This window comes from Malania oleifera, chromosome 3, assembly GCF_029873635.1.
Source record: "Malania oleifera isolate guangnan ecotype guangnan chromosome 3, ASM2987363v1, whole genome shotgun sequence".
Classification (NCBI taxonomy): Eukaryota; Viridiplantae; Streptophyta; class Magnoliopsida; order Santalales; family Ximeniaceae; genus Malania; species Malania oleifera.
The window spans coordinates 19,986,515-20,013,388 of NC_080419.1; the positions used below are offsets into that span (position 1 = coordinate 19,986,515).

The following is a 26,874-nucleotide window of genomic DNA, read 5'->3' on the forward strand; positions in this document are numbered from 1 at the left end:
AGGGACGGTATCCAGTGTGTATGTTTAAATCTAAAACCTGTCCAGTTTGGGGGGGGTGGGGTTTGGGGTGGAATTTTTTCCATACTGAGTTTTTAATTTCAAATATAATAAATTTCCCGACAATTGTAAAATTTATGTAATGTTTACCCTGCATAAGTCTATCAGTAAGAATATGTTGGAAATTTAGAATAAATTAGGAAAGTACTAAAGTTGCATTATGAATGTGGAATTCAAGTTAAGAATTTCAATTTAAATTGATTTGTATAACATTTAATATAATTTTGTATTATATTTTATCAAAATTCAAGCCCTCTCTTAAACTCAAGATAAGAATGTTGTAAAATAAAATAATTTAGAAAAAAGATTACTCATGTAGTAGCATATTGGGTTGACATAAAATGAGATAGGAGAGAAATATTACTCATGTAGTAGCATATTGGGTTGACATAAAATGAGATAGGAGAGAAATATAATGAAAATTTGATTTGGAGGTACTGATGAAATCAAATAAGAAATTTGTTTCTATTCCATTCCAATTTCTAACATACGAAACCTGAAGAATATTTATGTTATTTCAATTGACATGAAATATAATAAAATTAGATATTTTTATGATAAAATTTAGAAATAAAAAAGATAGCTTTTTGAGGATATTTTAAAACTTTAAGGAGACATTTTATTTTGCATTATCTTTTAACGTTGCTTTCTTAAAATTTGAAGGAGACATTCGATGTTCATGATATCTTATTCTCATGTTCGTTTGAACATTACAATCTGACGTGGTGGACATATTCACATTCTAGAGAATGAAGCGATTCTCGAGAGACATGGACATCCTGTTCCGAACTCCCCTTTGGGTAAGTTTCATGAGAATTCTACTCACGAGAATCTTACTTTTTGGACCAAATTGCCCTTAGTATTTTGACTTTTAGATAATAATGCCCTTATAATATAATATAAATCATTAACAAATTAAAAGCAAAAATTCTAAATTAGCATAAAATTTAGTTATTTTTATTTAAAAATATACATAAAATGTTAATTAAAGATACCAATTATAAAGTTTTAATTAAAATTTAGTTAATAATTAACTAGGAAATAATTAAAATTTTAATTAGAAAATATTAAGATGGCAATTAGAAATATTAAGTTACATAGAATTTAGCTTATTTTTAATTATAAGTATTAAAAATGTTAATTGTGAATAGTAAGAAAATATTTAAAATCTCTATTAAGAGTGTTAATATTTATGTTAACTAATATTTTAATTTATTAAATATAATTAATATTGTTATTGTTTTATAAAACTTCAATATAATAGTCAATATATGGACACTATAATGTTCTCAATTATAACTGTTAAATGTTTTAAATTTATAGTTGTTGAAAATTTTAGGATAAGTACACATTCGTAGTAGACTTTTGTGTTAGAAAATATAAATATTCTTTATATATTCGGTACACATATTTAGGGTCATTTTTATAAGTACCTATCAAGATTCTCATTGTGAACTAAGCAATGATATGTGAATGATTTGCACATTCTTGGGAATCTTACAATGTGAACCAAACAAAAATATTTCCTTTAGTTTGACATCCTATTTTCAGGAATGAGATTTTCAAAAATATCCTTATAAAAAAATATTTTTCTTGTCACAACCAAACGATCCGTCAAAATTTAAAATTTTTAAAATGGAAGTGATCGAGGTTTGATACTAATTTTTGGAAATTATTTTTATTTAGTTTTAGAAGAATGTCTACATAAAGATTTGATCTATAATCATAAGAGACATATTTAAATATTTAGAACCCTCGATTGATTTCAATTGATTTTTTATTTTCTAATTTTTTTTCATTTATTTTCGGTTACCTTCTTTTCATTTTCTAGTTGATTCTTTGGTGCCAACTAACCATGCATTTATAAAAGGTTATAAAACTAGAGACAAATTTTTTATTGGAAAACTAAGTATTTTTCAGTTATGAAAAATTATCATAATTTTCAATTTCTACAATATCTGTATAAAAGATTGAAAAGGATAAAAAATCGAGACACTATTCACTTGTGAAAAATAGGTTTATTTTTATAATTTTTAAAATTTTTATGAGAAAATTGAATTATTTTAGATTTCTTATTTTTTTATATACTTTTTAAAAGAAATCATTTTTGAGATTACTCGAAATCTAGAAATAGAAAACTAGAAATTGTTTTTCACAACGAAAAAACCTATTTCTTGCATATTTCCTATGGCGTGACATTTTCATATCATCTAGGCATTTGCAGCATGTGGTATTTCTATTATAATTTATAACAGCGAAAAGACAAAATGATTTCTCAAAAAATCATGCACCGTTGGATTGTGAAATGATTGATTGAAACGATGAAATTGTTGCATTTGACATCAAAGCTCTTTCTTCTAACTAATTATGTTATAAACAACATCCGCACTATAATATAATCTGGGTGGGTCTCTCAAATACCAATTTTCTCCCATTCTGTGCCATCTCCTACACAACTTCCATCACAAACCAAAATCAATGTTAAATTTTCATAAAATGCTCAATGCCCAATACTGATAATAATATTAGTAACATGACTCTATTCAATGAAAAATCTATAAACCCACCAAAACTCAAATTATCCTGGATAAAAAATAAAAAAATAAAAAAAAATGGCAAAATTATTAAACTTGAATTATGTCTTTTTCTTTTTTTGGTTGTTTATATGGGCTCCATGTGCCCCTATTAGACAACAGTTCTTCACCATTCAAAAACTGAGATAAGGGGGAAAAGGGAACATTAAACTACAAAACAGAACAAAACAAACAAAAACAAACTCTAGAATAGTGCATTGAATATTCCAGATGAAAACAAAGCCGACCAGCAACTGAGGGAAGGGGGGGGACTGGGGAGGGGGAGGGGGAGGGGGAAATCACATAATCACAATACTCTGCATTTGCAAACAAGCTACCACAGAATTCCTACTTCCCCTTTCCACAGGAACCGAGCTTACTACATTTTAAAAATTAAAATAGAAAAATCTAACTTTTAAGCATCCCAAAATTAAGAAAAGTAGATTAGCTTACAGATAATCCAAACCTAAAGGTTAGGCCTTCCCAAAATCTGGGTGTCATCCCCCAAAATCATTCTACTTTCCACCAAAGCTGCTGGCTAGCGAGGCAAGCAAATACGCGCTCGGTCAGTACTAGGGGAGGAAAAGCTCTGACATCCTGCAATTTTCAATTTAAACCAAAGAAAACAACCGGCAATGATGCTGGATCAAGTTCCCAGAAGCCTCTCAAGCTGCCATCTTTCTCTTTGGTCAGCTGAAATGCAGGAATTTGATGTGAAAATCTAAGCAGCTCAGCCCCAGGGATCTCCATTACCACTGGTGATTCATCTCTTACTTGAGCCTTGAAAACTGAGTTAAAACCAGAGACATGCTCTAGTACAGAAACTTTCCTCCAAAGATCTTTTTCTTCGACGACTTCCACTATGTCATATTCACATTTTTTCAAGTCAAGACGTGTCATTTCAGCCTTCCAATGCTTGTATAATGCCCAAACTTCACCTTTCCTGGGAAGGATGGTATATTCACCCTTCTTATCAGTGGATTCCAATCTTACTTGATGGGAGAAGGGACCAATGGCATCATAAATACAAGGTTTGCCTTTCCTTAGTTTGAATGTACCACAACAAATGAGCATGTCTTTCTTATGCCACCGAATCATGCCTTTAGGCAGTGAGCAGGATTCGAGCCACCTTACATGCAACTGGAAATTTGGAGGCGCATCTATCTTCATAATTTGACCATAGTACTTTGGCAAACCATCCTCATCGCTATACAATGCCCAGATCTGACCAACCTGAAACCTTTCTGGGGATTTACCAGCATCAAAGTCATAAAATTCTGGGTCAGGTATTTCATAAGTTTCAGGATCTGAATCTTCAGCATTACAACAATTTTCTACGATGTTGTCAGAACTGCTCCCAGAGTTTAAATTAGCATCCTTCTCAACCTGGTGCACAAATGCACTTCCCTGCAATCCCCTTGTGGGCTTTGTCTCTTCTGCCAAAGAACTAGACCACAAACCTTTGGGCTGTTTTTTCTTAGCCTCTGCCTCAAAATTTTCAGGAACAGCAATCTCTTCAAGGTCAGTAGGCAGAGAAGCTGGATCCAATTCGAATGATCCTTTTGGAACATCTTCTCTTTCCTCACCTGTCATTTTAAAAGAAGGAACCCTGTGGGAGAACCTAAATAATTCGTTTGATGGAATTTGGAATGAGTCCACTCCTTCCTTCACTACTCGGCAAAATAGGCAGGCAAAGCCTCTCACTTTACCCAAGTGTGCCACCCGTATACCAATGCCCTCCCCATAATCTGACAAAACTTCAACAAATTCATATTTGAACTCCCTGTTAAAATTCTCATCAGATTTCCATTTAATATCCCAATTCTTGAAGAGGGCCCAAGTTTCTCCACTCCTTGGATATATACTGTAAGGATCTTTACCACTCCCTTTTTCCCAATAAACCATGTGAGAAAGAATTGAAGGATCGTCAATGTAATCATCATTCCCAAGCATAAATTTACCACAAGAGACGGGCAGACCCTCAGAGGCCCATGCAATCTCATCATTGCCATCTGGGTTTGGCTCCAGCCAGGTTATAACCAGCCTGAAAGCAGGTGACAAAATTTTCCTGATCCGAGCATAAAATCTAGGCATGGCATCCAGGGTATCATAGCAAGCCCAGATTTGCCCACTTTTAAAACAGCCTTCCTTCTTCTCAAAGTTACTAAAATCTGGATCAGGATATGAATAAGCCTCTTGATCTTGTGCACTCCTGGGGTTTACATTTGACGCAGAATCATCAACAGCCTCAGAACCGTTGGTGCATTCTTTCATTGCTTTCTGTTTCCCTTTCTCCCCAGTATCCTTGTGTCCATTTGGTAAGCCCTCTTCAAAGGAAGATTTTTTTTTCTTTGCTGCATTTTCATTTTTTCCCACATCAGCAGCAGACCCATCTCCTTTCTTCCTTTTGGACACCTCATCCTTCAATGCTCCACTTTCACTCCCTTCTTTGGTGGTACAAGACAATCCACTCACCTTCGCTCTTTTTGAAGAGCCCAAGGAGCAATCATCATCACTTAACTTCTCACTATAAGAGACATTCTGTTTATTCCTGCTAGATCTCCTAGGAGACCTCTCATCAAAACAACCAAATGTTCCTCCAGCAGGAGTATTACCACCCTCTTTGATACCATCTCCCTCAACGTCTGCACTGCTTCCAGTCTCACAACTTTCGCTCGATTCTGATACATGCTTCCTTTTTCTCTTGCCATTTGCCATCCTGGATGGTTTAACTTCATCAAATCCTCCCTTACCAACTTTTGCACCTACATTACCACAATTTGTATCAGTTTTAGACCCCACCTCAACCTCAGAAGTGCGTCTGGTTTTTGGGAAGGACTCCATTTTTTGGTTTTCCCGGCTAAATTTTCCCTGAAATGCTCCATTGGAAGCAGGAACGGCAGGCTGCCTGAAGTTCGTTCCTGGTGGTGCACCTTGGGCATTAATGTCATAGGCAGTGAAGGATTTGAGGCAGCTCTGACAAGTCAGTGGTCTGTTTATGACTTCCCGGTAATATTGGTACTTCACAGCACAGGAAGGACAGACAGTCCAAAAAGTCTGTCGGCCATTGGCAAACGCTGGCTGAGCCTGCTGTTGCAGATGCTGGTTCTGGGGCTTCAGGCCTGTGAACTGCTTAGTAGTGTAATTCCCAACAGTTGTGTTTTTACATGCACGTTGAGTTGGCTGACTAGATGCTGCTTGTCTTAAAGAAGATTTACGTTTCATGTCATATAAGGATCGTCTTCCCTGGTCCAAAAGCACTCTCTGAGCTTCCCCAATGAGCTTAAAAGCTGCTTCTGCACCGGGAAACTTATTCTTGTCAGGATGAAGCAGAAGAGCAAACTTCCGATATTGCTTCTTGATTGATGCCTCATCCGCTGTTTGCTCGATTTGAAGGATGGTATACCAATCCATCTCATTCCCAAACATCCTGTGCTCAGCTGAGCAGTGTACTTCACAAACAGAAAGCATCTGAGAAATGTTATCAAGATCAGGATAGAGCTGTTGTGCCTTAAGTGCAATCCTTCGAGCCCCTGCAAAATCCTTGTTTTCCATCTTCTTCTCAGCAATTTCCTTAGCCCTAAAGGCCTCTTCTTTGTTGCACTCCATCACTGATCCGGAATCCAAAAAACCTAGCTTAAATTCCCTCACTTGAAGTGCACAAGGCAAAACCAGCAACTTCTATACCTCATTCTAATTTGACATATCCGCATAGCCAAGTGCACAAAATGCATAGCCTGTATGGACTGACCAAGATTTCTTGAAACATCAACCCAGAATTTATATTCCACGAGCAACAGACCCTGCAAATTTATATCAATGAAAATCAATTCAGATGAATCAGGGAAAGACAGAAGGAAAAATAAAATGGGGGTTATGAAACAATAAAATTAAGCTTCCAATCACTAAAGAACAAAGTCATGAGCACATGTGACATAAGCCCTCCTCCAAAAAGGGGGAAAAATCAGAGAGAAATATTTGCTCAGGTCATAGGAGCAGATCACACAATGATGATTACATTTTGTGTGATAATGCATGAACACATCCATAATTGTGTAATTGTATAAGAAGATTATATATGATACATTGCATCAAATTATTCAATTAGACAAAATAAAAACAAATAAAAGGTATAGTAATTATTTTTGCACATAATTAACCTAAAATACATCATAAAGCTGGATGAAAATAAAAAATTGCTAAAAAAAACACAATCATCTGATTAAATTAACTGGAAAAACATCTATACAAGATAAAAAAAAAAAAAAACCCAAATTGGGCAGGCAATCCAGCCATTCAGGCTCAATTGCAAGCATTGCATGCCTAAAAGTACTACTAGTTAATTCTGGTTACCCACAAACCAATAAATTTGCACAATATAAAATATAGCAAAGGGATAAAAACAAATCAAGACTTGATCTCAAAAAATATCGAACCTCAACCTTTCCAAAATAATTGAGAATTGCATCTTCAATCATAAAAATAATTTGAAATTGTAATGATATAAATATATCTTTGCAGGATTGCTTAATGAATTCAAGTGTTTCTTTTTTTTTTTGAATGATCACAAGTAGATTACAATTATATATAATTTATAAATTTTTATTTATAATTTTTTTAGTTTTTATTTATTATAAATAATGTTTAATTTATTTACATATTTTTATTTAAAATATAAAAATTCCCAAAAGCTTTATACCTTAATGCCGCAAGGCTAGGACTCACCTCATAAGGGTCAAAATGCCTCACCTTACTCTTTCACCTTTTAAAAAACATCAATAAGAACCACATGCAAACCCCCCCCCCCCCCCCCCCCCCGGCTCTTTCTTTTCCAAAACTTGTTCATAACACCATAAGTATCCTCAATAGATAAATAGGCTCTATTGTTTTTTTTTTCTTTGTTATTTTTTTTCAGCAAAGAGAAATAAAATAAAAGAGGCATCATGGGGATGCCACCCAAGAACAAAGGAAAAAACTAGAGAGAGACATCCCTTATGGAAAAGTATCAAGAAAGTATCAAGAAAAAATTAAGGATTACAAAAAGGTCCCTTTCAACCAGCCCAGGATGCCAGCTAGAGATCATAGCAATCCAATGGTCCATGACAGCCTGAATAGGAGAAATGATTCCTTCAAAGGGCTCTTCTATTCCTTTCTCTCTGCCCAGAAAATAGCAAGGGGAATGAGGGAGAGAGATCTTTTTCCTTCTTATTTGATCTTGGTCCCTTTCCAAGCCCACAGTTCACTTCCCACTGTAACTGCAGTGACCCACTTCTGATTTCCAATGGAGATGTCTAAGTTCCACAATTGGTCCATGAACAATGCAGAAGGACGTGATCAACTAATTCCTACTGCTGCATCTATTGACGAGAGGGAAACATTTTTTCTGAAGACTGTCTATAGTAAGGATTTTTCCTAGAGTAGATTCCTAGGCAAACTTTTGGGGACTATCCTTTTCCAAATCAGCTTCCAAGGGAAGCAGGTGCTGCTCTCAGCCAGGAAATTAAGGTGTTTGTAGAAAGAGCTGACACTGAACTTCCCATCTTTGCTCAAAAACCCATTTGGGCTCATTAGAATTGGTCTTACAATGAGACTAACAGAGATTGCTGAAAATATCCATAAGAGTATCAAATTCCCAACCAAAAGCATTTCTATCCAAAGGAATATCACAAACAATCCAATGACTGGTGAACTCCATGTAGGCACATAAACTAAACAGTTTTCCTAAACCCTCATTTTTAGTCTTAATCTTTTCTCAATTACTCTTTTCTAGTTCCAAAAATGCAGACTTATAAGTTTAATTTCAAGGTAGTAATTACAATTTTAAATATCATATACAAAGAACTAAAGTGCTTGTACAGGTACAAAGGTGCAGCATTTTTTTAATCTCCTTAAATAAAAGAGTCAGCCACATTACACCCTTATCTTTTAAGCTTTTCCAAAATTCAATGGGAAGCCACATTGTCATGCCTCATACAGTATTCCCATTTTTCAACTTTTTAAATGCATACTTAACTTCAAGTACTCTATTTACATATATATATATATATATATCTTGAATTTCAATAGTTTTCCTAATTTGTAACTCTATATTAAGGCCTTTCACTTGATTTTAATTAAACAGCTTGTTAAAATAATTTCACTATCTTCCTTTCACATATTCTTCTTTAACTAATGCATGCACTTTTTTTAATCATCTCAATTCTGGAGCTCCAAGGACAGCAATAAAAGTAGCTAGAAAGGCTTTTGATTCTATTGACTAGCACTTCCTTGTTAAGCTTCTCCACTGCATTGGAACTCCTCCAATTTTCATCAACTGGATTAAAAATGTATATGTGGTCCTTCCTTCTCAATTGGCATTAATGGTTCTTTAAAAGGCTTTTCCCAAGGAAGGTGTAAGGCAAGGTGACCACCTCTGACTATCTCTTTGTTATGGTAATGGAGGTTTTCACAAGAATTCTCCAAAGAGCTGCTGTGGAAGGCAAATTAAAACATCACAGCAGTGCAGTCCTTTAAAAATCACAAATTTCTGCTTTGCTGATGATCTCCTTATCATTGCCCATGGTGATGTTGATTCTGCTAAAGCTATAAACTATGCTTTGGACCTCTTTTACTCCCTTTCAGGTCTGAAATGTATTCCTACTAAGCCCGAATTGCTCTGCTCTAATATGCCTGCATCATATCAGTCCACCATATCTCAGATTCTGAATACTACAATAGGCTTCCTGCCCATTAAATATCTAGGTCTGCCTCTTGTCACTAAAAAGGCAAGGCAGATTGCATCTGCCTATTGGCAAGATCACTGCAAGAATCTATAACTGCACTCACAAGCATGAAGCATCTTTCCTACACAGGAAGTCTTCAACTGATCAAGTTAGTGCTGCTTAGTATCCCAGCTGACCGGTGTTCCTCCCTTTTTCTTCCAAACGTCCGTGATTGTTGAAATTGAAAGAAGGCTCAAATCTTCCCTCTGCAAAGGGAATGAGTGGAATAAATTTGGTTGCAAATTTGGCTAGAACAAGGTTTGTAAACCACTAGACAAGGGAAGCTTAGGCATCAAACTTATCTCAGATTGGAACAAAGCTGCTGCTTTCAAACTAATTTGAAATATATGCACTTCCTCAAACTCACAAGCTCAAGGATAGAAACTTGTTAAGCCTCCTTCCAATGCCTCATGGACTCAGAAAAATCATAAAAATAAGGGGAGAAGCCTACAACTGCATCAAGCACAAAATTGGAAATGGGGAGAAAATTTCTCTTCTATGATAACTGGCATCCTTGAGCCCTCAGGCAGGTAATCCTGTTTCCGACTTTCCCACTGAGTTTTGCTCTCCCCTCTTCAACCAAGGCTTCAGAAATCTTAAAAACCAGTCTTTGGAGTGGCCAAGGAGAAGATCTGCAAGATTAGCTGATATGATTGAGCTAACAGAAGACTTCCCAGACACCAGTAGTGAGGACAGAATCCAGTGGATAGCAGACTCCTTGGGAACTTAAACCTTCTCCTCAGCTTGGAATCAAACCAGGATGCACAATCCTAGTATACCATGGTGGTCAGGAATCTGGTTTCAGACCAGCATCCCCAGGGCCTCATCAGCTGGTTAGCGATAACTTGCAACTTTAGCAGTCTCCAGTAGGGGGGAAAACAGAAAAGACAGTGTGCTCTGCAATCAAAGTGAAGAACATAGAGAGCACCTTTTCTTTGATTCTCACTTTTCAAAAAAAGTCTATTCAGAAGGCTTCCTCTCTTTCCACCACAACAAACTCTTTACAAGTTGGGAAAGGGATCTGCAATGGTTTTCCAATCCGGGAAAAGGAAAGAATGATGAAAAAGTTAAGCTTACCCAATCTGCACTTATCTACCATATATGGAAGACCAGGAATGCTTCTCTTTTCAAGAATGAAACAATTGCACCCAAAGCTACCAGTCTGAAGATTCAAAGTGATGTTGATGGGGATCAACATGCACCTCGAGTATCTTTCGCAGATATTGTGACACATGGACGACCACCTGAAGTCCACCATTGGATGTTATTTGCAGCAATTGAAGCTTCTCTTAGAAGCTAGCTTGAAAAGAGGATGACAACTTGCAAGTCAAAGAGTCTTGGTTTTTCAAGAAGCATGACAACTTGCAAGTCAAAGAGTCTTGTTTTTTTCAAGTAACATTTATTTCATTTTAAGTTCCTAGACTTCACTATCATAATTATTCTAGTTCCTAGGCACCTATTTCCTAGGAACCTCATTACCTATGTTTTAAATGTTTTATTTTACTTTTGTATTTTCTTTAATATCTTAAGAAGCCATGTACAAGTCATGTGCAAGCTCATGTAAGGCTATATATATGTCATCACTTGTATTGTAAAAGGTATCTTGCATTATCAATTAAAAAAAGAAGCTTTTGCTTGAACTTGTGAACCTCGTTCCTCTCCTTGTGAGTGAGCAGTGTGAGGCTACTACGTTCCATCTCCCAGGAAGATCGGGTGGTGAGAGACCATGACAAAATCAACGTCATCATCAACACTACACACCCACTCCTCTTTCATAGCTCACAGCCACAACCTTCCTCAAACTTCATTCTTGTCTCAAGATTCCTAAGGATCAACAAGCTTGTTCGTGGTGCGATTGAGTACTCGTGTATCTTGGTGTTTGTCCTTCCGAACCTTTTGGTAAGCTCGTTTCAATTCCTTGTTTGTGACCATATAAAACAGCCCCTAAAGGTACCTTGTAAGCCTTGAAACTCCACCCAAATCCTTGATTGAAAAACCTTGTTCATTGTCTTTGAATCTTCGTAGATTTTCTACATGAACATGCTTGCTAGTACCATGCTTAGGGATATTTGATTTGTATGCTAGGACTTGTGATCTAAGACTTCTAATACAACATCTTTTCAAGTGAATTTGATTACTTGAATGAAATGATCAACTAAGGGCTTTTAAACCAAATCATATATGTTTTCAAAATATCAACAATTTGTGATCATTAGAATATGTTTGTGATGTTCATGCTATTCAATTCTTCATATAGATTATGATATTGTGTATGTGCTACAAAGAGGATCAACCGTAGGACTAGGGCTACTTAGAACCATCCTACATCAGATGTTCTGGGTAGATGCTATGGAACCAAAATAGCTAGATAAATTCAGATCGTACAGATCTTTTGTATTCTAAAGAGCTTTGCCCAGTTTTGTTCTCCATCTGCCAAGCTAATAACATTCTCCTTTTCCTTCTTCCAAAAAAATGTGCTTCTTATACAAATGAAATTGCCCAGCTCTAGTTCTTTCTTTCTCTAGCCTCAGCAAGTTTGCATGTCTTTCTCTCCATCTTTAGTGTTTAGTTGAGTAAACAAGTCATCATAAGCTCAAAATTTGGCTTTGCTACCAACTTTCTTTGCATCTTTCTCATTTCATACTTCTCAAACTATCCGTACTTTTACACCACTGCCATGTCTTATACTACTTTTCAATCTTTTAACTAATTTTTGGACGTCCTCATCCCCCACCAACTTTGTTTATCATTTAACCACTTCCATTTATCTAATGCCTTCTTTGCCATATTTCTAATAAAATTAATTAATTAACCATATAATGCTGTAAAATGTTCGCATTTACATTATCTCCAATTGCCCAATTTACTTTTTTATCATTTTATCATTCAATATTATTACATTTTCTCCCTTCAAGTTCCACCACCCAATTCCCTTACATTGATCCATTTTATTCTCTCTATTTCATTTTCTAATACAAATATCTAACACAAATATCCTATGTTTGGTAGTTAAGAGTTTTAATCTTCACAATTTTTAAATGATAATACATCCACTTTCACAGTAAGATTTTAAATTGTTTACACATGAAATGATTACGGTAGTGTTTGGTTTGCAGGATGAAAAAAATCCCATGGAATGACTTCCCTTGGAATGGGATGCTTCTCATTGGAAAGGGATATTCTTGCTTAGTTCATGTCATGAGATTCCCAAGAATGTTACACACAAGGCCCACGTCAATGCTTAATTGAACATGGAGAAAATATTATTATTGTACGCTTGACTCGTGTATCAAACTCCGCCTGTGATGCACTTAATGTCCTAATTTTTTCACACACAGCCGGTCCCAAGCCCGGGTAAAGGAGAAAGGTTGCGTTAGGTAGCTGACAACTAGCGTAAAATTTGTCAGATCACTATGATATGAATCCTTACCGAATATTTACTGGGGCGTCCCCTACGAGCGACGCGCTGCACTTGAACCACCCGGGTGTAGAGAAAAGTAGGTGAGGGTTGGCTAGGTCGTTGCCCCAAAGCAAAGCGCCGTGTCGGCGCCCGGGTACGGTGTCAAATATGCGAGGGTTTCTGCATTATTCTGGATGTGGGCAGGTAAAGACATTAGTTCAGGAAACTAGGATTAGATTAACCACTTGGAATATAGGGACGCTTACGGGTAAAAACATGGAAATTGTGGATACAATGATCAGAAGAAGAATTAATATAATTTGCCTTCAAGAAACTAAGTGGGTGGGGTAGAAAGCTAAAGAAATTGATAAATCAGGTTTTAAACTTTGGTACACTGGAAAAGAAAAATCAAGATGGTATTAGGATTGTGGACGTAACTAGAGTAAGGGATAGAATTATAAAAATCAAGATGGTATTAGGACAAGAGATAATAAATATCATTAGTGTTTATGCTCCTCAAGTCAGCTTAGCAGAAAATCTTAAGAGACAATTTTGGGAAGATATGGATAGTATTATACAAGGCATGCCAGGGACTGAGAAAATATTTATAGGAGGAGATTTGAATAGACACGTTAGAAAAGATAATAAAAATTATGAGAAGACACATAGAGGATATGGATATGGAGACAAAAATGAGTCTGAGGAGATGATCTTAGATTTCGCTATGTCTTATAATTTTAGTATAATGAATACTTGCTTTAAAAAGAGAGAAGAACACTTAATAACCTTTAAAAGTGGACAAAATAGAAGTCAAATAGATTTTTTTTTAACTAGGAGGGTAGATCATTTATCATGCAAGGATTGTAAAGTTATTCCAGGTGAAAGCCTAACCACACAACATAGAGTCTCAGTGTTAGATATATGTATTAAAAAATGGAAGAAAAATGATAAAATAAACCAGTGTAAGAGAACTAGATGGTGGAACATAAAAGGAGAAAATATAATAAAATTTAAAGATAAAATGATCAAAAATGGGGATTGGACCATAGAGGATGAGATAGATACAAATACTCTTTGGAATAGATTAGCTAGATCTATTAAAAAGATAGCAAAAGAGATTTTAGGTGAATCAGGGGGAAGATTCTCGAATAGCAAGGAGAGTTGGTGGTGGGATAAAGATGTATAAAAAATCATAAAAACAAAAAGAATTTGGTATAAAACATGGCAAAAATGTAGAAACGGAGATAATTTTGAAAAATATAAGGAGGCAAGAAAAGATGCAAAAAAGGTCGTTAGTGAAGCTAAATATAGATCATTTAATAGTTTGTATGATAGATTACATACAAAAGAAGGGGAAAGAGATATATTTAAACTTGCTAAAGCTAGAGAAAGGAAGCGTAAGAACTTAGGAAATGTAAATTGTATAAAAAGTGAGGATGATATTGTCTTGGTTAAGGACGAAGACATTAAAGAAAGATGGCGAAGTTACTTTAACAAGTTGTTTAATGAAAACCAAATAGAAGGCCTAAACTTAGAATTGTCAAATGAGGAAAAGACTAAAAATATAAGATTTATTCACAAAATTAGAGTTAACAAAGTTAAGTTTATACTAAAAAAGAAGAACAATGGGAAAGCTATGGGACCAGATAACATCCCAATTGAAGTTTGGAAATGCGTAGGTGATAACGGAATTATATGGTTAACTAATTTATTTAATATAATTTTAAAAACTAAGAAAATGTCAGATGAATGGAGGAAAAGCACTTTAATACCTATATACAAAATAAATGAGATATTCAAAATTGTACTAACTATTGTGGAATTAAACTTATGAGTCATATGATAAAACTATGGGAAAGGGTAGTTGAACAAAGATTAAGGTTAGAAACAAAGGTCTCAGAAAATCAATTTGATTTTATGCCTAGGAAATCTACCACAGAAGTTATTTATCTTTTAAAAAGATTAATGAAAAAGTGTAGGGAAAAGAAGAGGGACTTGCATATGATATTTATTGACCTTGAGAAAGCATATGATAGGATACCTAGGGAAGTTCTATGGTGGGTTTTAGAAAGAAAAAAAAAGGTGTGTGTAGTAGGTATACCGATGTCATTAAGGGTATGTACGATGGAGTAATAACTAGTGTAAGGACTATAGATGGAGAAACTAGAGAATTTCCAATTACCATAGGTGTACATCAAGGATCTGCTTTGAGTCCTTATCATTTTACTTTAGTGATGGACCAATTGACTAAGAGTATTCAAAAGGAGGTTCCATGGTGTATGTTGTTTGCCGATGATATTGTATTAATTAACAAAACTAGGGCCAGAGTAGAGGCTGAGTTAGAATTATGGAGAGAAGCTTTGGAATCTAAAGGTTTTAGGATAAGTAGAAATAAGACAGAATATATGAAATGTAATTTTAGTAATGATAGGAGGAATATTGGAGACAAAGTTAAATTTGATGATGATGAAATAAATAGCACTTGTAGATTTCGATACCTTGGATCTATTATGCAAGCTGAAGGAGAAATTGAAGATGATGTAATGCATAGAGTTAAAGCAAGTTGGGTAAAATGGAGAAGTGCTTCAAGTGTGCTCTGTGATTATAGAATACTCTTAAAATTGAAAGGGAAGTTTTATAGGACAGCTATAAGACCAGCTATGCTATATGAATCAAAATGTAAGGCGACGAAGAAACATAATATCCAAAAAGTAAAAGTTACTGAAATGAGAATACTTAAATGGATGAGTAGTATAACATTGAAAGATAAATTAAGGAATGAATATATTCGTGGAAAGTTAGGTGTAGCTCTTATAGAAGATAAGATAAGGGAGGGACGACTCATATGGTATGGACACTTGCAACGTAGGCCACATAGTGCACCTGTGAGGAAGAGTGACTTAGTTACTGTGAGGGGAAGTAGAAGGGGAAGGGGTAGATCTAAAATAACTTGGGAGGAGATAGTGAGTAAGGATTTAATATCCTTGAATCTATCAAAAGAAATGGTCCATGATCGCATAAATTAGCGGAAAAGGATTCATATAGCCGACCTCACCTAGTGGGACTAAGACTTGGTTTTTTTGTTGTTGTTGTTGTTGCTTGACTCGTGTCTCAACAAAATATAGAAAATAACCTTATTTTCAGGACAAAAACCTACTAAGAACATGTACCCAATTGAATCAATGTTCTAAGATTTCAACCATCATCAATAAAAAAATTCAATTTGACTAACTAGAATAACTAGAGGCAAACATTGTCTCAAAATTTCAACAATTATATTATATAATCATAACACAATAATAATATTCATTTAATTTTTTCTTGATCTATACTTTTGTTATCACAACAATTTATTATTTTAAATATATTAATAGCATGTAATAATATTATATTATGGGAGCATTATTGTTTTAAATATATTAATAGAATAACTAGAGGCAAACATTGTCTCAAAATTTCAACAATTATATTATATAATCGTAACACAATAATAATATTCATTTAATTTTTTCTTGATTTATACTTTTGTTATCACAACAATTTATTATTTTAAATATATTAATAGCATGTAATAATATTATATTATGGGAGCATTATTGTCTGCTCAGCCAACATAGTGAGGGTAATTTAGTCCCAAGATTTTCATGAACTTACCCACAGTGGAGAATAGGAATACGATTTTGTGTTTTGTGGGAATCCTTCATTCAAGAAGATGTGATATATGTCAAATTTCAGCCACGAAACAAATGTGGAAATGAAATACCATGGATGTCACATTCCCAGGAATGTTGAAACAAGTTGCAAACCAAATGCTGCCTAAGGAGTTGCTTGTTTACACTGAATACACTCTAAATAGGACTAGCTAAATAATGGATTTTAAATTAAGAGGCAGTCAGGCAGGTTCCAAGATACACTTTTTAAAATATCCTTTGATTACCACCTAGGAAACATGAAGACTTCCAAGGTTGTAGCGTCAATATCTGACATGTGTCAAACAAGGACAATAGTTTGACATGTCCTAATACATACCGGACACAAATATTTTTTAAATTTCAGAACACGGGTGGAGCACACTCAGACCAACATGACACTATGCTGACATTTTTAAGACATCTTTGCAGCAAAACGCTTGCATTTTACAAGCTTTCTTGGCTCCTTTATATAAAATCCCTTGTTTTAGAAGTGGAGAGTCAAGGTTGAGGGTTGAGGTTGAGCGTTTGGACTTCACAAATTTGGACCCTCGTGCGAGCGCCATGATAAGACCCCAAAGGGAACCATGCGTGCAAGGGTTCCTCTACCTTGCTGCTTCAGTTTGAGATATTAGGGGTTTCGAGTGTTCACTTGGACTGTTCATTGTGTGTAGTCAATCACCCCATTCCCTATTCTCCTACCACTCCTCTTTTCTCCTTCCTTAATACCCCCCTTTGTGGTATAGGCAGTTCGCCAATCGCCCTCCATAGCACCACTTTATTTCTACAATAGTTGATGCATGAAGTCCTTCCGTTTTGTTTTTGTTTATTTATTCTTATTTGAAAAAAAAAAAAAAAATGAAGGGTGAACTGGATGACTTGTGAGTAACAATGATGGGCTTCATCAATCACTACCCTACTGCTAGGGCTCTCTTGCTTTCATTTTTTTTGTCAGACCAATATTCTCTAAAATGAATGTAGTTGATGATTCTAATATAATTATGCAAAAGTGATGCCTATATTTCATTTTAAATTAAAAACTACCTCAATGTTTGCCATCTAAAAGAAAAACATATCTAAATTTTTTTTTTTTTTTTGTATTAATTACTCAGCATACACTGACCGTGTCATATCCTCATTTTTCCATAATAGTTGTATTCTCTCCATGGTTTTAAATCGCGGTAGCGGGTAGCATAACGTAACGGTAACAGGTGTAACGGGAAGCAGGAGTAGCGGATGTTACATAACGGAAAGTGGGTGTAACGGCTGTGAATTTTTTTTAAGCACGTACAACCTTGTGCATATTAGCGTACTTGCATGTTTTAAGCTTTTGGCCATTCTTAGAAAGGGTTTTAGTGTATTTTGGACCCTTTAGTTCGAGTAACTAAGTTATTTGGTAAGGGCAACAAGTTTACATTTGTTTTAAACCATCATTGATAGAAAATTACGTGTGTGCGCGTATTTATACTTCTCATTGTTCTTATCTGTGATAAATTCTTATGTGTGCTAAATGAATTAATAAAATAAAATACATTATACACTCCATTAATCTATTAGACACATAAGACATACGAATAATATAAATATAAAATAGCTAGAAAAGAAAGAACGTTGAAGTTGAAAAATAAAGAACATAAATATCACATTACTAATATTATTAAAAAAAAAATTCTTAACAAGTTAGTATTTTGAAATTGTTAATTAATGCATCTATTGTGAGTATTTAAAGAAAAAGTAAATTTTGTATCATTGTCATCCTCATTATAATCTTTTCCACCTCTTGCCACTTGGTATATTGAGAATGATATATGAAAGAGAGAGAAAAAGTGAGAAGAAAAAGTAAAAAATAAAATATTTTTTTGGTGTAACAGTCCTGTAGCGGTTACGTAACGGCCGTAGCGGCCTTTACGTAACGGTCGCGGTCCGTAACGGCCGCTACGGCCGTGATTTTTCTTCCCACTGATTTCGCGGTGTGTAACTGTATCGGTAACCCAAAAAACCTTTACGTAACGGCGTTACGTAACAGTCGCGGCCTTTATTTAAAACCATGATTCTCTCCTACTTGGTTGCATGTTGCGAATGTCTATCCCTTTCTCAATGATCAACCACCCCTTCACTAACAACGTCTCAATAATTGCGACAAACAAGAATGGCCACTTCATTTTTCCAAAATTGTTGTATCGCCATGCCGACATGGCGTTGTATTTGTGTGCCATGTCAGCGTAGGTGCTTCCTAGATTACCAGTTACGTGGTATCATTCAGCAATGATTGCATGTTGCGACTCTCCCCATTCAGCAATCCTCTCCTCCTTGATTGCATGTTGCAACTCTCCCTTTCTCAACGATTGATCACCCCTCCCTCTCTCTCTCTCTCCCTCTCTCTCTCTCTCTCACATACTCAACTTCATTTAGCAATCCTCTCCTCCTCGGTTGCATGTTGTGACACTCCCTTTCTCAAGGTAACTTATCTTAAGTGGCGATTCAAATTGAATAATCTGCGGCAGTTTGCAAATAATCTTTCATTCCTCATAATATATATTTTTTTATTTGGTCGATAACTTATTTCATAACATTATCTTGCTTCAAGAGACTTAGCGATAGGGGAGAAAGTTAGAGAAATTGAAAAATCAAGATTTAAACTTTGGTACACTGAAAAAAAGAAACATAAAAATGGGAGAGAATCATTGTAGCCAAAGACCTAAAAGATAATGCGATGGCTGTTAAAAAAATAGGGGCTAGAATCATAAAATCAAGATAGCTCTAGGCGTAGAGAAAATAAATGTCATTAGTGAATATAGAGAACCTCAAAAGATAATTTTGGAAAGATATAGACAAAAGATACTAGAGTCTAAAAAAACATTCACAAATGGACACATTGCAAAGGACAATAAAGGTCGTGAGAGGATACATAAAGGCCATGGATATGGAGATAAAAATAAGCCAGATGACACGATTTCATATTACAATTTGGTTATAATGAATACATGCTTTAATAAAAAATAATAACACTTAAAAACCTTCAAGAGTGGACAAAATAAGAGCCAAATAGATCTTCTCTTAACTAGGAGGGATCATTTAAGAATTGTAAAGTTATGCTAGGTGAAAGTTTGACTATACAATATAAGAGTTCTCAGTTCTAATATCAAATATATGTACTAATAAATGGAGGAGAAAGAGAATTTAAATCAATGCAAGGGGATTAGGTGGTGGAATCTAAAGGGAGAAAATATAATAAAATTTAAAGAGAAAATGACCGAAGAGCGTGTCTAAACAATAGCAAACAAGGTAGATGCGAACACTTTGTGGAATAGAATGGCTAGCTCTATTAACATATAGCAGATTTTAGGCTAATCCAGAAGCAGATTGTCAGGAAGTAAAGAAAGTTGGTGGTGTGATCAAGATGCCCAAATAGTTGTAAAGACAAAAAGAATTTGGTATAGAACATGGCAAAATTGTAGAAACATGGAAAACCTTGAAAAGTATAATGAGGCAAGAAAAGATGCAAAAAAGGTCATTAATGAAGCAAAACATAGAGCTTATGACAATTTTTATTTTAATTAGTAAAAAAGCATATATTAAAAAAGCATCAAGGGGATGTCAAACTGTAGTACAAGAAATCAAGCACCCTCCAAGGTGTCACAAAAAAAAAAATAAAAAAAAAATTACATTAAACTCATTTGCTCCAAGCCCACTATGCCAACTAGTAACCAAAGTAAACCACTGCTCTTTGCTGAACTAAAGTGTCTAGATTGAATTTTTAAAAACCCTTGCTTGACTAGATACAAAAGAAGGGGAAAGAGACATATATAAACTTGCTAAAGTTAGAAAAAGAAAGTGCACAGATTTAGGTAATATAAAATATATAAAGGATAAGAATGACAATGTCTTGGTTAAAGATGACGACATAAAAGAGAGGTGGTGAAGATACTTTAATAAGTTGTTTAATGAAAACCAAACTAAAAGATTGACCTAGAGCTGACAAATGAGGAAAGGACCAAAAATATGAGATTTATTTGCAAAATTAGAGTTACTGAAGTTAAGATGACATTAAAAAAGATGTGAGGTGGGAAATCTATAGGACTAAATAACTACCCAATTGAAGTTTGGAATTGCTTAATCGAAAATGGAAGTATATTCAATACTATTGTAAAAGCCAAGAAAATTGTAACAGCTATCGCGAAATTAAACTTATAATCAATCCGATGAAATTGTGGGAAAGCATAGTTGAACAAAGAATAAGATTAAAATGAGGGTCTTAGAGAATCAATTTAGTTTTATGCCTAGGATATTGACAACAAAAGTGTATTAATCTTTCAAGAAGAATAATGACTTAGAAGTGAAAAATGAGGAAAAGAATAAAAATATGAGATTTATTCGTAAAAATTTGAGCCACTGAAGTTAAGATGAACTTCAAAAAAGATGAGAAGTGGGAAATCTATAGGACTACTTACATTCCAATTAAAGTTTTAATTATTTGAGCTTATTTATTATCTCAATGAGCGATTCTTGAGTCAAATTTTCAAGCTCATTTACTAAACAAACCAAACCTGAGCACAGGTGGGCTCGGCTCATTCGGCTCATGAATAGCTTGAATAGGCTCAATAATAGGCTTGATTTTAGTTCCAAGATCATTATCTTTTAGCTATTGCTTATTATTTATTTAACTTATTACTTTAGCTATTTATTCATCCACAAATCAACAATAATCTGTTTACATTATATTAATAAGTTTTCTAATACTTTTTTACCTATAATTTCCCTTTTATATTGAATTTTTGTACTATTAATTTTTCAGCTTTTATTAGAATTAAAATTACAAGTGAGTGCAGGAGAAAAGAAAGAGAAGGGGGTGAGATTTTATAGAAATGGGGAGGCTCTCCCCCTTTAGAATTCTCAATGTGGAACAAGTTGGCTCAAGGCAAGTTGCAATTGCTCTCCATCGCATTCCTTGTCCCACATTGCAAACCCCTTGAAAGTTCCAGTCTCTCATTTGCTTATAAATGCAGGCTTCTCCCATTCAAATCCCCATCCCCATGGCTAAGCTATCATTTGTACATGCTCCAAACCCACACCAAGGAGTCCCTTGATTTGTGCATGAAAACCTTGAGTTTATAGGCTAAACCAAGGTGAGCCCGAGTTGAGCTCGAGCCAATAATTTATGCTTCAAGCTTGAGCTCGAGCCCAACTTTTAAAGCTTGCATTGAGCAGAGTCGAGCTCGAGCTTCAGCCTGAGCTTGCCTCTTCCTATGTTGATCTAAGCTTGAACATGCTGAAGCTTGGCACAACTCAGCTCATTTGCAGCCCTATGCCCCAACATATGGTTTTTACTGACCTAGGGAAGGGAGTACGCAATATATATATTGATGCCATTACAGATATGTAATATAGTAATGAGCAGCATTAGGACTACACAAGGAAAGTCTAGAAAATTTCCAATCACAATTGGTGTATATCAAGGTTCAACTTTGAGCCCATGTTTTTTCGGTTTAGTGGTTGATGAACTCCCTACAAACAACTAAAACGAGATCACATTGTGTATGCTATTTGCACATTATATTGTTTTGATTGATGAATGTAGGAATGGACTAGAATCTAAGTTAAAATTTTGAGAACAAATTTAGAGTCCAAAGGTTTTAGGATAAGTATAAATAAGACAGAATATATGAAATAGAATTTCATCCACGTACGGAGGAATATTGGAGATAAGATTAAACTTGAGAATCAACAAATTAATGGCACAATAGATTTTGATAGCTTGGATCTATTATGCAAGCGAAAGGAGAAATTGAAGAGGATGTAATACCTAGAGTTAAAACAGGTTGGGTAAAATGAAGGATTACTTTAGGTGTGTTACATGATCATAGGATACTCTTAAAATTAAAAAGAAATTTCTATAGGATGGGTATAAAACTAGCCATGCTCTATTCATCAGAATGTTTGGCAACTAAGGACAACATATCCAAAAAGTAAAAGTTGCCAAAATTCAAGTGCTATGGTGGATGTCGTACTACATTAAAGGATAAATTCAGCAAAGAACAAGTTAGGCATAGCACCATAAAAGATAAGATAAGGGAAGGGCAGCTAAGAAGCTTTGGGCATTTGAAATGCAAATCGAGGAAAATGCCCTCGATTGTGTGAATTGACAAAAAAAGATTCATGTAACTGATCTCACTTAATGAGACTTAAGGCTTGTTATTATTGTTGTTTAAATTGTGTTTGAATTTATTATTTAATAAATTGTAAATCATTCACTAAATAGAAAACATAACTATTATTAAAACTACAATCATAAATTTAAAATCTATTTGAATTTAAATAAAAAATATAACTACTTTTAAAACATAATTCTCAAAATTAACGAAAACTCATAATTCTAAATATAACTTTCCATATAAATGTAAATATAAAAAGCATAACTCTTTTAAGAACTAATTCTTAAACGAATTAACCAATAGAAGTTCCTTAATAACTTTAAACCTTGAAAGTCTCTATAACCAATTGTAAGGGTGGCAAAACGGGTCGAAACCTGACGGGTGATCCATAACCCGCCCGTTTAAATCGGGTTTGGGTTTCAAACAAGCTTGCCCGTTTATAAACGAGTCAACCCAGACCTGATCTGTTTTTTAAACGATTTAGGCGGGTTTAGGTCGGGTCACCTATCGGGTGACCCGTTTTGCCACCCCAACCCGCAGCATACAAAATGGTGATTGGTGAAGTAGAAGCATTTGGCGGAGTGCTTGGGATCTAGCCACCAACTGGGAAGTCACCTTTAACCTGACGTCAACGCAGGCTCTGCACCAAGTTAGTCCCTGCTGCACCATGTCTCTAGATCTACAGGACTGATCGAGCTGAGTTGTTTCACCAACCTTTTCAATCCAATCTTGTTTTTTTTTATTATTTTTTTTCCAATTCCCACACAACTCGAAGTGTTGATGAGTTGGTGACGAACTAGGCGGTGTTGCTAAAGCAAAGAGGGACTAAAGAGGGATCGATGGAGAGCGCAGCGACCTGGAATCGAAAGATGGAGAGACAAGAGGATGAAGAATTTGCATCGGAGAGTTGGAACAAGGAGGTGTCTTTGAGGTGTTGGGCGAGTCCTCCACCAACAATCTCCTTACACCTTGCCTCTCCTTTCCTCCCCTCACCTCCCGCGCCTTGGCGACTGGCGATCCGTTAGGGTGTTGGATTCTATCGCCTACGATCCCAAATTCGATTGAGGAAGCTCGATTGCGAGCTCTAATCTGGTTCGATTCGAGGTAATTTTTGCTCTATTCTTCACCTTGCACGCTCCACATTTACATTTTGTTAGATATATGGTTTGATTGGAGATTTTGAGCCTCGCGTTGTGTTCTTTCTTGCTGAGTTTTCATTGTGCACTGTTGATCTTCACAAAATGAAAGGGGAGTGTTTTTTTTTTTAAAAAAAATGTCATATAAAATGTTTAAAAATTTTTAAAATAAATAAATTATATTTTTTAAACAGGTAACTCGTTTATGACCTATTTATTAAACAGGCGAAAATCAATCCGAACCTGAACCCAAACCTATTCAACCCTGACCCATTTATGATCCGCCCGAATTTGGCCCGTTAACCCATTTTGCTACCCCTAACCAATTGTAGTGTTTTAAACCGTCACATTATAGCATCCATCATAATCCTACCAAAGCTTATCAGATCTAGATAATTTGTGGTGAGTCAGGCAAATAATCTAGCCAAATTGCAATCCAAATCCGACTCTTTTAAAGATGGATAAAAAATGAGTCCACTTAAGCAAATTGGATTTGATTTGGACTAATGGAGTTTTATCCATTTTGCCAAGTCTAAACAACACATATAAAATCGAGTCAATTGAGAGCCCCAATATCAAATAGAGAAGAGCCTCTCTCTCTCTCTCTCTCTCTCTCTCTCAATTCATTTTAAACTAAATTACCTCAACTTTTGTCATCTACAAGGAAAAACATGCCTAAAACATTTGTCACCCTAAAAGGAAAAACATGCCTAAATATATTTTCTAAATTAACTACTAACATATCCTGACCACGTCATATGCTCATTTTTCTAAAAAAATTGTTGTATTGTCGTGTCAGTATGGTGTCGTATCTGCACCCCACAGTATCAGTGCTCCCTAGCTTACCACTTATGTGGTCAAGATGAGAAACAATGCTTAACAACATTCAGCAAGCCTCACTTCCTTGGTTGCTGGTTGTGAATCTCCCTCTCTCCCTTTCCCTCTCTTAACCACCTCTTCTCTAACAATGTCTAAAATTGAGTCAATTGAGGGTGACCATATCAAATAGAGATGCAGATTCTCACTCCCCCTCCCTCCTTCCCTCCCTCTTCACAGTTATATACCAACAACAACAACAATGGCTACCCTTTTTACTTTTATTTTCTTCACTTTTCTACTTCTATTTTCTTTAGGATTGGCCAAAAAAGTATTTTGGGAATTTGTTAGGGGGTTTTTTGTGATGATTTCTTCTCTAAATCACAAAGAACATGACCCAAACATTGAGATGATGCATTTTTTTTTTTTTTCCAATTTTCCACAATATTTTTATCTAAGATGCAAATCCCTCCAATTACCTTTTCAATTTCCTTAATATGAATTATGCAAATTCTTTGTATAATTTGAAAAATGAAATTATTTTCCTATGTTTTGGATTTTTTTTAAAAAATTCTTAAATATGTAAGATGCTTTTCTTTGCTTATGGATACACGATAATTTTTCTTATTTTAATTTTTTCCCATATTTTTAAGTTCTCAAATAATTAAATGAACTCAATATTCACAAATGATTTAACATGTTTGGAAGTTTTAAAGGAATTACCACACAATCTAAACTGTTTAGTATTGTAATTTCAATAACACCAACTTTTGTTAGTCATTTGCTTAGGAATAGCATCAATCTTATATTTTAAAACTATTATATTTCTACAGAGGTGCTACTACATTCCCACTCCATTCAATTCAACAAACCAAACGTGACACAATATTTTTGACATCTTCTGCCAAAGTAAATCCAAAATTGTGGGGCATAGATAAACAAAACCTTATATTTCGCAGCTAGAGGCAAAATGTTACCTCCAAATTATTTGCAGGGATAAATAAAAAACATTAAAAATGCATGTTATAAGGGGGTAAAAACATCCTCCCAATTATGAGAATGATGATCATGAGTGTTGGGCTTCCCCTCATGTGTGGTGGAAGGACCCAATCTCGTGTAGGGTTAAACTTCTACTGGTGTCAGCCCATGGGACTAAGCCTATGGAAGTTTAAGTGGAGTTTGTTGTAAAAACTGTGTCTTTGTAGACCATGAATTAAAAAGTTGCATTCACAAAGACCTTGTTCTGCCGGCTTCTCAAGGCAGCCATCTAGCTTGAAAGGAGGTGGGAGGTTAAAAAAAATAATAACAATAACACGCGCAAACACACACAATGTTGCCGGTTCCTTTGCTAGTTTGCGCTGCCAAAGTTTGTGATCCATCAGAACGGAATGATTGTCAATGGACGCCCTACAGAGCAGCTTTACATGGACACAATGCTCTCCCACAGAACTTTAATAAGATAGTTTCAATCTCCTTGTTAATCCAGCTTATTGACGACGTTTGTCATTCCTTTGTTGTGAGCGATCCACTGAGTTACTTCTCGATGATTTTTTTCCGACCAAATCCGCAAAAAATAAAACGGAGAACGAACAACCCTAATTTCACCCAAATGCTAGTTTCAATAGTTCAACAACAAACAGAAAACGGTAGGAAAAGTTCAGTGACGCAAACACACAACGATGCCACGAAAGCTAAGAGGAAGTAGCCAACACAAAGAACATTGTCGGCGAAAGAAAAATGATAGAACACATGCAGTCTGCTATTTCATTGCGCCATGCATAAACTTTGAACAATCCGAACAAAAGATGAACAAAGGAACCCTAAAATGGCAGATCAAAAAGGCATATCACTGATATAGAACAATCAAAAAGAGAGAGAGCTTACTTGATTACTTGAGGACGAGAGGGGGGAGCTCACTTTCCGAGGAGATGCGGGAGCGCCGGGGCTCGGAGGTGGCGGCCCTGGAGAAGTGAACGCCGGAGCAGAACGTTTGGGAATGAGCCCAGCGGGAAGAGGGAAGAGGGAAGAGGAGGCACTTGGGGTAGAAGAGGGGCTCCACCTTTGACAAATTTTCTTTAAATGCCCCTCATCTTCTATTTTTTACGAGTGAAAGCCTTGTATCTCTTTGTAATTATGTTGAAAGTTCAGGGTTTTGTTTTAGTTCTTTTCTTTCTTTTTTCCCAAAATTGCCCTTGTCTTTTTTCAAATTTCCAAGGGTTCTATTGTTTGTATTAAGAAAGATCCCACTCCAAAGGGGTAGATTTGACATTTCAATTTGGAGACAAAGTTA

At 35.3% G+C, this 26,874-nt stretch overlaps 1 protein-coding gene across 1 annotated transcript; it reads right to left on the reverse strand.

Annotated features, from left to right (window-relative positions):
* Positions 1–2,825: 2,825 nt before the first annotated feature.
* LOC131151874 (uncharacterized) lies at positions 2,826–26,650 on the reverse strand. Its single transcript, XM_058103332.1, has 2 exons — positions 26,469–26,650; positions 2,826–6,433 (listed from the first exon to the last, which is right to left on the reverse strand). Exon 2 carries the CDS (start codon positions 6,237–6,239, stop codon positions 3,237–3,239), a length of 3,003 nt encoding a protein of 1,000 aa, XP_057959315.1. The 5' UTR covers positions 6,240–6,433; positions 26,469–26,650; the 3' UTR covers positions 2,826–3,236.
* Between the last annotated feature and the right edge of the window lie 224 nt (positions 26,651–26,874).

Coding starts and splice junctions, on each gene's coding strand:
- LOC131151874 (XM_058103332.1), bottom strand. CDS start 6,239: ATGGAGTGCAACAAAGAAGAGGCCTTTAGGGCTAAGGAAATTGCTGAG.